At 29.5% G+C, this 13,528-nt stretch overlaps 1 protein-coding gene across 1 annotated transcript; it reads right to left on the reverse strand.

Moving 5' to 3' along the window:
* Positions 1 to 1,408: 1,408 nt before the first annotated feature.
* On the reverse strand, positions 1,409 to 6,307 carry LOC149497506 (beta-bisabolene synthase-like). The gene is made up of 7 exons (XM_089719641.1): positions 6,067 to 6,307; positions 5,152 to 5,416; positions 3,277 to 3,649; positions 2,432 to 2,650; positions 2,207 to 2,345; positions 1,877 to 2,125; positions 1,409 to 1,802 (listed from the first exon to the last, which is right to left on the reverse strand). The coding sequence occupies exons 1-7, from the start codon at positions 6,286 to 6,288 to the stop codon at positions 1,497 to 1,499; spliced, it is 1,773 nt and encodes a 590-aa protein (XP_089575767.1). The 5' UTR covers positions 6,289 to 6,307; the 3' UTR covers positions 1,409 to 1,496.
* Positions 6,308 to 13,528: the final 7,221 nt, after the last annotated feature.

Raw genomic sequence — 13,528 nt, forward strand, 5'->3', positions numbered from 1 at the left:
TCGGTTTTAGTTTATCTAAAAATATTTTTATGGTGTCCAAATCCAAAATCAAATAGTATAATAACCGATCCAAACCAAATTAAATCGGTTTGGTTCGATTTGGATTCTGTTATTTCAGACCAAATTAGTTATGTTAGCTTAAAAATAAGTTCGGTTAGTTATTTATGGTAGTTAAACCAAAAATTGAAAACCAAACGGTTCTATATATCCAAACCAATCAGTAATCGGATTTTTTTAAAACAACTATCCAAATCCGACCAAAATGAATCGATTCTGTTTGATTCTCGATTAGAAACAGAGAATTGCTCACCCAAGTTGGAATCGCAATGCGTTAGTCATCACCATTTTCTTAGTTGGTCTTTGTATACAAGAAGCGATTGGTTTAAAATTTTTTTTTATTTTTTTAATTTTTTTATAGTGATTGGTTTAAAAAAATTGATTACTCCGATGCCAAATTGTCAGATTTTATATAGTTGCCAACTCAACTATACATAATAGCAACTTAGCTTAAAGTCATCTAAAAAGGACAACTTACATATAAAATGAATTGTATTACCGTTTGGTCCCTCTTATTCTATGTCAGTCCTAACACAAGGATAAAATTCAGCATGACAAACCAATTTATACTTATTAATTAAAAGCCAAATGCATAAATTCATCTTTATACTTTACCTAAAAAATCTTGGAAAGAAGGTTTAATTTGCAATCTAAACTTGGGTCAAATGTACAAAAAACCTACAAATAAACTTTTGGATAAAAAAACCCGCGAACTTAGCATTTTATTGTCACTTAGGCCAATTTGTCACTAAAGATTTATGTGTGTACAATACGGTCAACAATAAGAAATAAATGAATTAAAAATTATTTTTCTCTTGTAAATAGTTACAGCAACATTTCCTTAGCCAAAATAACCAAAGCTGGAAGCTATTTTTCAAGAATTAATATCTGAAACATAATCAATAATGGATGGATTCATTTATTGATCAAATAATTAAGATGCTGTTACTATTTTAGCTCAAGAGATGTTGCTATTACTATTTATTAGAGGAAAATAATTTTGAATTCATTTATTTATTATTATTGACCGTATGTTATACACACATAAATCCTTAGTGAAAAATTAGAATAAAGTGATAATAAAATGTCAAGTTTGTGAGTTTTTTAATCCAAAAGTTTGTTTGTGGGTTTTTTGTACATTTAGCCCAAATGTAGGATGCAAATTGAACTTTTTTTCTAAATCTTGTGGCACCTTCAACTTTTACTTTAACCTATTGTATCCATTAAATACTTTAACTTGTAAAAATTATTCCATTGAATACTCAAACTGCTTAAATTATGTCAATTAAACAGTTATTAAATAGTTGAAAAATATGAAAATTATTATTCCAAAGATTATATTAACCACACATTAAGAGAAAATTATGATAAGGATGAAGTAATACATGAGTTCAAATTTAGGGTATTACATTATATATTATCTTAAGAAACTGTAATAATTAATCTTGACTTATAACTGGTATAGGTTGCAACAATAATGGCATAAGGTGGCCCTTGGTTGTGCTGCCTGGGGCGCCATGCCCATCTCCATAATGGTAAAAGAATTGAGAAGCTCTGGCGAGATTTGGACTCGCACTAAGAAAAGGTTCTGAGAAGGGATAATCACCAACCATAGCCTCATTCATCGTCTTCCATGTTTTATGGACTATATCATTGATATGTTGGCGCCCAACTTCTTCTGAAACTCCTCTTTCGTTCATATAACATTGAACTGCCTTCAGATTATCTCCTCTCGCCAATTCATACTGACCATTAAACAAATAACAAAATTGCATGAATTGTCAACAAGTAAGATCATAAGTAAGGTCATATTTCTTACCAATGAAGTTCCCAAATCATTAGTGAGACGAACAATTAAGGAACAGCAATGCATGATAGTCGGAAGTTTGTCAATGTAGTCCAAGGCCTCCATGGTTATTTTCTCAGCAGTAAGAAAATATAAACAAAATAACATGAGGGGTGCTCCTACTGAAATAACTGCATTATCTAGATACTCTTCAAATCTTGGCTTGTATCCTTTATGGTACCACTTTGCTTCTGTAAGGTAGACCTTACAGAGTTTTGCCCACTGCAATTAAAAGGACAAAAAAAAACATGTTTAAGTTAACTTTATAGGTATTTAAAAACTATGTTAAACGCAATGTTTAACCTCTTTTCTTAAATATGGAATAATATTGAAGCCTTTCTCTTTCATAGTCCAATAGCCAATTTCATTGGTGGTATTATACATCGCCAGCAAGATTGTTTTGATCATATCAGGAAGCTTGTCAATCCCAGTAATGTCCCATCTAGAATTTCAACAAAATGAACATTAGAAGACAAAAAACTTGACCCAAATAGAAATGTTTGCAATTTGATGTTAAACACCTGTTACCTCTCTACAAAGTCTGTGAGAAGTTCCAATTCTTCTAGTGAACCATAAACATCATAGACATCATCTATGTATGTAATGAAACATATAATTTTTGTTCCCATTTCTCTGAATGATTCAAATTTTGGCTCAAAAGCTATACCACAAAACCAAAAGTAGTGCTCCACCAGCCTGTCTCGAGAAAAGTTTATTTTATTTAATCCCAAATCCACAGTCCACCACCTGAAATTTTATGGTATTAATTAAATTAATCACACAAAAATTTGGCTAAATGTCATCATCAGGTTAAATATCATCATACTATTGGAAAACAAATGAATTTTGTGAAACAATAAATAAATTAAATTAAACCTTTCTAGAATAAAAATGGGCAACTCAGTGTACAAAACGTCCTACATGTGTTAGAATTATTAAATTATCATTTTCAGTTGAAATGATATTTTTCATAAGTGTTATCGAACAATTTAAGACTATTAGATATTAAAAATTTTAATTAAGTGTTGAATGATTTTATCAACCACTACCTTAATTAAATAATTTTGAATATCGGTAGATTATGATCAAATCAGCCAACTTGCCATGTCTAACGTGGATAAGGTTGTTTTTTTTTTTTTTTTTTTTTTTTTTTTTCAATTTATCACAATCCATCAAAATGTTCTTTAATTCCAAAACATTATTCTTTAATTCAATTTTACCCCCATTTTTTTCCTAATCAATAAAAACCAACCCCATATGCTAAATATTTTTCAATTTACCTTTTTTATAATATTTTTTATCACCTTTCTTAAAAAAAAAGAAAAGCAAAGTGCTACTATTAAACTACACAAGATTGAAAATAAAAATTATACCTTGCCAATTTGCCAACTTCTTTTTGATAAATAGATTGCAACATGTTGAAATCCAATTTAGCAAGTTGAAGCAAAGTAGGATTCATGTGTTGCTCTTGTTCATATGCATCGATAAACCATCTAGCCTCCAACCTATTCAGCCGCCAATGGATTGGCATATCCAAAGCATGCTCTATTTTCCTGCCAAAACTTCCAGATGTAGATGTTTTCAGAGCCATCAAACTTTTGGTACTAAAGATCTTGGCCTCATCTATGTTACTTTCACCTTCAAACCCTAAGAAAGAAGCCTCGTACATACTCAACATTCCTTTCACATCCTCACAAAGTGATGCCTTGAATTCACCTTTCTCATCTTTGAACCTCTCAAATACATCTACCCAAATAAAATTAAATAAAAATGAGAATGTTAGGAAAATATGTTCACTTGATAACAATAAAAATTCATATTTTAATTTAACTTCACAAACATTATTCATAACTTTCATAATATATAACAAATTTAGAAATTTTTTATATAAAAGTTTTTGAATTTTATTTATTGATTATTTATAATAATAATATCATTTTCTATCATTTTGTAATTTTTTAAAAAATAAAGGATATAATGTATTTGTAATAATAAAATTAATTATTTATTAAAGCATAATTTAAATTTTTATTTTATTTAAATATTTTAATCTTTTCAAATGAAAATATTTTGTAGAAAAAATTATTTACAAATATTATAATTTTAATTATGAAAATATCATTGTTTAAATGCAGAAAACAATTGGAAAATATGTCTTTTGTTATAAAGGAAAACTCTGAAAAATAACTTAAAATTGTTTTCCAGTTAGAAAACAGACTAATTTGAACACAAAACTCAGTTTTTCAATTTTCTTGAAAAATTGTTCTAGAAAATTACTCCAGCTTTCTACAACTAAACAAACCCTTAGTATCTATTTCGTTCATTTTTGCATTAAATAATTTATATAATGGTAAAAGATTAAAACATAAAACAAATTAACACTATTCAAACAAGCAGAAGGTTTCTAATGGTTATTATTAGCATCACTAGAATTAGAGTCTGTTCGACAATACTAGCTGTTTTAATAGTTGTTAGCTGTTTATACAACTATCTAGAGTAAACGTGTTCAGTAAAAATAGCTATTGAATTTAAAATAACAAAAAGGACATTTAAATATTAAGTGAGAATTTTAACTTATGACTATATAAGTGAACTCATTATAAAAAAAATAGAGAATTTATATAACGTGTTATTATTTTTCTGTCAAAAAAATGTCAATTTATAGTGAGTAGTCCAATCATATAAATTGAAATCATTATCATTTCTAAAATGATAATACAATTTCCTCACATATTCCTCTATTAATTCATTATTAAGTTATTCTGTTTAAATTTTGAGTAAAATAAATATTATTTTTTAACTTAATTGCAGATTTGCAGTACCATAGCAACCATTGGAAAGAAAGACTTTAAACTAATGTTAATATAACTTAGTTAAGGATAATATAAGTTAATTAAGGACACAATTGTCAAAAAAATTTCAATCAAAAAATGGAAACGCTAAAGGTTAGATAGATTAACATTTTAATAAAAGCGTCGTCTTATCCACTAATAGCTATTTTATATACTACCTAACGACAATTTACAAACACAGTATTTTGATGTAGTTAAAAACTCTGAACCCTCCCTCAAAAGCTGTTGTCAAATAGAGTCTTATTAGTGGTTCGATATTCGATGATCTATTCGATTTTTACCAATTTATAGGAAAGAAAAAGTTTTGTCAGTTCAGCATCCTGTTATCTGTAGACTACAACCAAAATTAGAAAATGTGGTAAGTATATAAATGACAAATAATTGAATTGGTGGTACCCTCGGGTGCATGATACCCATGCTGTCTAAATAACCTAAAACGAAGTGCAGTAGCATAAAGATCATCATCGTATGGCCAACCATTATTTGTATTTGAATAGACAGCATTAAGTGCATCCTTAATCTCCAACTCAAATTGGTACTTCAAGCCTAGCCTTTGAACTTCATCAATGAGCTCAAGCTTGGCTAATGGCTCCATCTCTCTATTAATAAGACTCTTCACTTCATTTTTCAGTTTCTCAACCTGCTTGGTAGGTTTCTCTTCCTGCAAAAATGCAAATATTGTGAGTATTCAACCTATGAAATGATGAACACCAAAGTGTTAATCACAAAAACATTCAAGTTGTTGTGCTAAATTGTTGAAACAATTTGTTTTGAGTATATCAACTCTTTATCTTTTATCTTTTAACTTTATGCATCGATGATCTGTAGATGTTATTATAAAGCAGAATACCTTGGCTATAATCTTTAATAAATTATTATTATAAAGCATGTCAATCCATGCAATTTACTTATGGTTATAATATGTAGATGTCAGATCTTCACTTTGGCTGGTTAGCCAAGTATGTGAGAATTCAGATATTCATCTGTTATTTGCTCAACCTGGAATATTCACTTTGGTTATAATCTGTAGATGTCACTTATTCATCCGTTATTTGCTCAATCTGGAATATGTGCAAGTGTGCCCATATTCACTTTGGCTGTAATCTGTAGATGTCAGATCACATGTAGTCGGGTTGATCTTGTAACTTACGAGACAAGTGAGAGATATCGAGTTTTGAGTCCTCTCACCTTAGAGTTTTTATAAATAACATTTGGAACGAACAGTCACACAGCTGATAGTAAGTAAATATATGATTTATGTATAAGATAATATTTAAATATATTAAACCAAAGGAAGATGAAGTAACATACAGAGTGTTTACTGGGAAGTGACTGAAGAAGATCATAGTCCCAAACAGTAGACTCATAATTTGCAGAGCGCCTACTTGTTACTAGCCCGTCAGTGGCAGCAACGTTAGCAGAGACACACCGAATAGACCTAAAAACATTTGCATATGGGACCTTTTTATGCGAATTAATAGAAAACTGGGTTGATGTAGCAAGAGGAAATGACAGAACAGCTTGTAGAGCCATTGTTGTAACTGCACAAACTCTAGAGTGATATACAAGGAGGAGAGAATAAGAAGAGTCTCTCTTCAATATGCTTAACTCATAAATCAAGAGCTGTTTATATAGAAGGAAAAATAAGCAATTCCTTGCTCAATAAGTAGTTCACAGCTCAGTAGATAAAAAGAGTAAAATATGCCAATAACTTGTTTTTATTGGAAATTTCTTGTTGCATAGTTAGTTCCATACACTAATCTAATAAAAAAAATAAGTTTTAAAGGGTAAATTACTTTTTAGTCTCTAAATTATTATCAAATTCATTAATTCATCTATTTATTTTAGATAACTAATGATCGCTCGGTCCGAAAAGAAAGTTTTTTTTTTTATTAATCAACTAAATAAAGTAAAATCAAAAGATAGAAAATAAAATTTATAATGAAAGTAACCTTCTATTAAAGTAAAATAAAATATTAAAACTCGTTACATCAAAACTCATAGAAAATCCAGAAAACAGCCAGGTCAGTCGAGAAAAAATGAAAAAAGAAAAAATCGTGGCTAAAAACTAAGGGAAGTTGCAATTATTTGACATAGTTTTTTTTTTTTTTTTTTGTGGTATTTTCCATTAGATCCAATGATTTTGAGGGCTTAGAATTTTAATGCTGTAAGAGATAAATGTTTATGAATTAAAACAGGCAATAAACAGTGATCAACAGTTTCTGAGGTTCTTCATTTTTTAAAACCGGAACCAATGATCTTAATTTAAAATTGGCGGTTCCGGTTTGAAATCGTGAAAAATATGATCTTAAAGACACTTTCAACTATTTTTTATTATATTTTTTAAAATAAATTTTTAATTTTTTAAAAATTGATTTATTTTTTTCAATAGTAATAATAATAATTCAAGCTAAAAATCTAAAAAAGAATTTTTAAAAATTGAAATAAATTAACTAATTTCAATTTCAAATCGAAATTAAACCAGAATTGACAGGTCTAAAATTGTTTCAGAAACTGCCTAAAAGCGGTTTGATTTAAACTCCACTTTTTTTATAATTGGAACCGGCAGTTTTGAAATCGTAATCATGCCTATTGTTGATGATAAAATAAAAATAAAGTGAGGGCTTAGATGAGGGATGATTCAAAGAGATACGATGAGGGAAAGAAAAAGAGTTTGAGAAAAGGAAGAGAGAGAAATATTATGATTTGTCATTTCACATTTCTACGTAGAAAACCTTAAGAAAAATACCATTTCACATTATAATATTTTAATGGAAAATTAAGGAAAAAAGTCAGGTTCAATGGCCTGATCTATCATTATCCAATTGGCCAAAATTTACGTAATCGTCTCTTTGAAAAATATATTGCTTGGATATATACATAAAGCTTTCCATCCTCTAACGCCATATTTGGTACACCATAATGGAATTTAAGTGTAATGTAATAAAAGATATTTATTTTATATTACTAGCCAATCTATATGTTTGGTTGGTTTTCTTATTTATACAGACGGGAATGAAAGTTCTCAGATTCGAGCTATAAGATTTTTTACTTGTTTGATGAGTGAATAAGAGAGTTAGCTGTATCGTATAATTTAAGATATTGTTTCTGCTCGTTAAGCCTCCTAATAAATAAAAAAGGTTGAATATAGAAATTTAAAACTACGATCCACCTATCTCTATAAAATTTAAAACCACCATCCATCTATCTCTACAAAATCTTAAATTAATCTAAAATTAATCAATTTCATCTTCGAATTAATGAAATTTCGAAGATCAAGATCAAGAACAAAAAGATAATGAACAAGAGCTTTTTTTGCACAAAAAATACAATAAAATAGCAAATACTTATCGAAGATCAAGAACAAGTCCTTGATGAGAGGTGGTAGTGGGTTTAAACTTTTCTTGCACATTTTGAAATATAAATTTTTGTTAACGTCAGTGATAGTGGTTTTAATTTTAGATTTTAGAGGGAGAGGTGGAAGATACAGTGGTTTTGCACTGTTGGCAGGGGAGGAAAGGGAACGTTTACGTGTAAAAAATTTTAATATAAATAAAGGCACGTGTCAATTACATATCATTCCGGTTGCTGAGATTTCATTAATTCGGCAAAAGGATTTTACAGTTACAAGAATAGAAATTTAGGAATTTATATGTTCCAGACTGATGTGATAGATTTATAGATAAAGAATGATGAGTAAAAATAGGTTATTATTAAAAGTTAAAATTTATCAAAATTATTAAATTTATTTTATTGAACACTTCAATTTGAAAAATTAGATCAATTACACAATCATTTTCTTTCACCCATCGTACCTAAATTATAGCCACAATCACATTGTGGAGCCTAAATTTAATTTGTAACATAAAAAATCCAAAACTTAATGAGTCACTACATAATCTTGAGTTAACCTAACCCAAAACTTGCAAATTGCCCTGCTTTGACTAGCCACAGATACCCACCACTTTCTCTCTCCCAAACCTCCATTGATCTTCACTGTAAAGTGGAGCGTGAATAACATCATCATCGACTATAAAGATCCCATGGTTATTAATCACAGACTTATTGTTTCTTTAACAACTGTCATAATAATTGTTAAAATTATCAAGTCCAACCAAGGTCAATTTGTATATATGCAAATCCAATCACAATCAAACAACTAATCTTTTATTTGATGATAATTGAACATTGAAAAGGGTAAAAGAAGGCACAATATTTGGCTGCTTGTATTGTGTAAAAGAATATATGGAAAGATTGCAGAGTTACCATCGCCTCTTCATTTGCTTCTATAACAATGGCATTTTGTTGATTTTCTGAATAATTTGAGCACAAACTAGATAATTGGAAAAATGAGTGGGGACTTCGGAATTGAGGGTACTTATATGTACAGATGCAAAGGAAATAACTGAATATTAGTTATTTAATGCATTAAAGGAAAAAGCAATAGAAGAGAGAGAAACCAAAGGAAGAATAATAGCGTTACAGTGGAGATCGAAGAAGGGAGATGAAAGTTTGGAAGAGATGGGCAAATTTGGTTAGTCAAAAGGGCGTGTTTCAAGCCTTGGGTTAGGTTAACCCAAGGTTATGTAGTGGGTTCTACATTTATATTATTTTATTTAAAACCGTAGCTCCAATTTGAAAAGGGTGAGAATATATCTAAGTTTGTAAACTGAGGTGTTTGAGGTACAAAGGTCAAAATTAGGGTGATTTTACAACAAGTCACAAAATTAAAGTTATTTTTATAAATTTAGCCATTTAGGAATCTCTTCAAACTAGTTTTAGTTTGCCAAATTTCAATAATTTAGATATTTTCACAATCTTTCTTTCCCTATTGCTATTATTGATTTATTGTTTATCTTCTCTCTATCTCTCTCTCTCTTTCAATGGCAGTAGCACAACAGCAACAAGTAGCTTCGTTGACTCAGTTCTGTCAAGGCAAATGCAATGACTCCATTTTCTTCTTCTTCTTCTTGGAGTGATCATAAGCAATGCAAAGAATGAGAAATAGAGAAATCGTTATCTATTTTTTGTAGAACCGTACTTTCTTTGAGATGTGAAACTGTTTCTCCAGAATATAAAGTAATTCTCCAGAATATAGAGTAACTACCTTTTTAATTTTATTCACTTTTATGCTCTGCATTATTTTAGTAATTATTTATTTTTGTCATATTTGAATTTTTATTATATTTAGAGCATGAATATATATAGAAAAAATAAAAATAAAAAGAAAAAGTTAAATTTTTTAGTGCACTATTACTTGAGTAATATAATAGTTCTTCTTTAAGATACTTAAATGTCAAAGTGGGTCTCATGAAGAAAGAGAAGCAAATTCTTTAATCATGCTATTTAATCATCATTTAGATTATAAGAGGAAAGGAAAAAAAATAATATTGGTGACAATATGTAATTTAAAATGGAATTATTATTGAAAATTAGAACCTTTTTTCATGGTAAGAAATGTAGTTATTTTGTCAATCATCTCTAAGATCAACCTCTTGTGAGATGAGGGTTTTCTTTTCTTTTTTTTTTTTTTTAAGTATTACAGGAGAAAATATTCGAATTTCATTTTATTATGGTACATGTATTTATTAATTTTTAGTTAAAAATTGAAAATTGTTAACGTTTTAAGGAATAATTTTTAAAAGAAAAAATTGTTAAAAAAAAAAAAGAATCATAAACCCAATTTAAATTTAGAACAATATTGTTTAAAAGAAAATATCACAATCAAAAAAGTTTGATGGGTGATAGAAGTTTCTGCGAGCAAATGGATATCTTTGGGAAAATAAGTTGCACATGCCTTTAAACGAATGATGAAATTTTCAGCAAAAACTTTTTCCCTGCATTTTGTCCTCACTTCTTAACTTCATGATTCTGATGTTTCTTCCCTTTTTTTTTTTTTTTTCCTCTTTAATATTATCACATAGAGATTTTCGGATAGCGTTTTGTTTTTTTATTTCTTAGGTTTTAGGGATACAGATATGAAAAAACTGAAATATGAAAGAACTGAGAAGTCTCATATGGCACAAAGAGATAAGAGGAATAAATAATTCACCTTCTCTTATCAAGTTAGAAAACGGGTATTTTGTAAGTTTATATACAAGATGAGTTTTTTTTGTCAAAAATGGTGAAATATGGGCAAATTGTAGATTGAGTCTAAAAATATGTGTTTTTGTCAAAATTATAGTTCGTTTGCATTTTCCTGAATTTGTATGTCCATGATAAATTCCAATATTATTTTCTTCTATATGTTTTAAAGTTAAGTTCAAACCTATGGTAAAGCAATATGAAAAATAACTATACCGAGTAACAAATTTGACTCTTAAATATTTAATGGGTTGTTTGTTCTATCTTATTGACAACTTTTTAGAACTTTAGTTTATTCATTCAAACAACAATTCATACAAGGACAATTTTGGAAAATAAAAATAAAAATTATCTATCATTATTTGTATCTATCTCACAAAACATTTTATTAAATGTAAATATAAAACAAACTTCATTCATGTAATTACTTGACATTCTCCCTCGAGTTGAACATAAATATTGTTAAGGTTCAACTTGTTCAGCAGAAAATGAAATTATGCTAGATGCAATGCTTTGGTCATCAAATCAGCCAACTAATGTTATAACTTCACATATAAAGTCTCGAGCAACCCATTTACAGCTGTTTCCCCTTATAAAATGACAATTAAGCTCTATATGTTTGGTTCTTTCATGGAAAACATGATGCTTGGCTATATGCATTGATGAAATATTGTAACTGAATATAGCAACAAGCTCTTGACAATTAACATTAAAATCTATTAGTAATATAAATAATCAAACAACCTCATATATTGTTATTGTCACATGCTTATACTTTGCTCCTGCAGAACTTCTTGGAATAATATTTTGTTTCTTGGATTTCCAACTAACTAGAGATCCCGAATGAAAATACAATAGCCTGTCACAGATCTTCTAGTCTTACAAGAACTTCCCCAATCAATATTAGAGTAAGGTTTTACAATCAATTTTGAAGATGTAGAACAGAAAAGCCCTTGTCTAGGAGAAGAAGTTTAGTATTTTTGTTAAAGTATTAAGAATTTACTTTACTTACATTAATGGTTTTAGTAGTTTTAAAATAAATGGAAAGAGTTTCCTCTTGCATTTAGAGCTTAAGTTTCTCTTATGTAAATTTAAAGCTTAGGTTTCAAACTAGAGTTTAATGTCTTATTTGTTACAACTGCTAGTTTATCTATAAATAGCCTACCCAATGATAGTTGTAATTAAGCAACAAAGAGTTTTCGAATGAAGAAGATCTATTCTAAACTTCTTCTCTTTGTCTACTATTCTTAGTTTTTCTATCAATTGTGTTTCTTTCTATTTTTTCTATTAAGTGGTATCAGAGTTTCTAAAGCTAACAAGTAGTATCAAAGCCAACTTGGTTTTAAGGGTCCTATGAAAGTGAGAAATTTCTTCTTTAGTGTGAGGATAAAACAAAACACTAAAATATGTTATCTAGTAGCAACTTTTTAGGAACTGATCCTCTAATGTTTAATGGAGAAAATTACCATATGTGGGTAATAAAATGAAAGCTTATTTAAAAGCTTTGAATTTGTGGGAAGTTATATAAGACGGAGCAAATCCAACACCTCTAGGTCCTGATCAGGTTTTGACATGTTTATGTTCAGGTTTATCAGAAACTATATTCACAAGAATCATGGCTTGTGAAACTCCAAAAGAGGCTTTGGATAAGCTAGAAGATAAGTTTGAAAGCAGTTATAGAGTGAAAAATAATTAAGATTCTCACTCTAAAAAGGGAGTTTGAGGTGATTAGAATGAAAGAATGTTATAGAGTGAAGGAGTATGCTACTAATTTGCTAGAGTTGGTAAATAAAATCAGATCGTTTGGGGACGAATTTCCAGACTATAAAATTGTGGAAAAGTTTTTAATCAGCCTACCATCCAAATTTGAACCTAAAATATTTGCCATTGAAGAATCATGTGATCTTAGGACTTTGTCAGTTGCTGAGCTTATCAGTTACAAGCTCAGGAACAAATGTCTAACTTTAGAGATGAAAATACAAGTGAAGGAGCTTCTCAAGCCAAGAAAAGGGGAAGACAAGCATTTAGAAGATACCAAAAGTTTGGTTCATAAACTTTAGACAAAGGAAAAACGGTCACAAAAGAAGGAAGAACAAGCAAGTTTCCACCCTGCAACTTTCGTAAAAAGCCAAACCATTCAGAGAAGGATTGCTAGACAAAGGACAAATTGAAGGTACAATGTAGATTTTGCAAGAAATTTGGCCACTTTTGAACAGTTTTGCAAGGCCAACCAAAATCAAATGAAGAACCAAAAGCAACAGCAGAATCAATAGCAAGCTAACTACACTGACGAACAGAAGGAGAATGAGACCGAAAATGTGTTCATGGCTTCTCAAGTCACAAGAGATTTCAATCAACAAACTTGATACAATGATAATGGTTGTACTAGTCACATGGCCAAGGAGGAGAGCATGTTCAACAAACTGGATAGATCAATTAACACCAAGGTGAAACTTGCAAATGGTCAAATTGTTTTGAGGGAAAGGGCTCAGTTGCTGTACAAACGAAGGATGGTACGAAACTTATTCATAATGTTGCTTGATAGACCCATCATTTATTGCCTTTTGGGTTTGCATAAAATTTTGGAGCAACACTTCAAGGTTCGATGGTGGATTCTGGTAAGGTGGTTGGAATTATGATGGGGTTTGTTTCTTTGGGTGGTAGTGTCTTTGGTTAGGGGCTGGATTCT

The sequence above is a fragment of the Jatropha curcas genome, chromosome 3 (genome assembly GCF_041381405.1).
Source record: "Jatropha curcas cultivar XTBG-Jc1 chromosome 3, XTBG_Jcur_1.0, whole genome shotgun sequence".
NCBI classification, from domain to species: domain Eukaryota; kingdom Viridiplantae; phylum Streptophyta; class Magnoliopsida; order Malpighiales; family Euphorbiaceae; genus Jatropha; species Jatropha curcas.

Coding starts and splice junctions, on each gene's coding strand:
- LOC149497506 (XM_089719641.1), bottom strand. CDS start 6,288: ATGGCTCTACAAGCTGTTCTGTCATTTCCTCTTGCTACATCAACCCAG. Junction 5,417..6,066: donor CACTTCCCAGTAAACACTCT/GTATGTTACTTC, acceptor GCATTTTTGCAG/GAAGAGAAACCTACCAAGCA. Junction 2,651..3,276: donor GAAGTTGGCAAATTGGCAAG/GTATAATTTTTA, acceptor ATAAAATTTCAG/GTGGTGGACTGTGGATTTGG.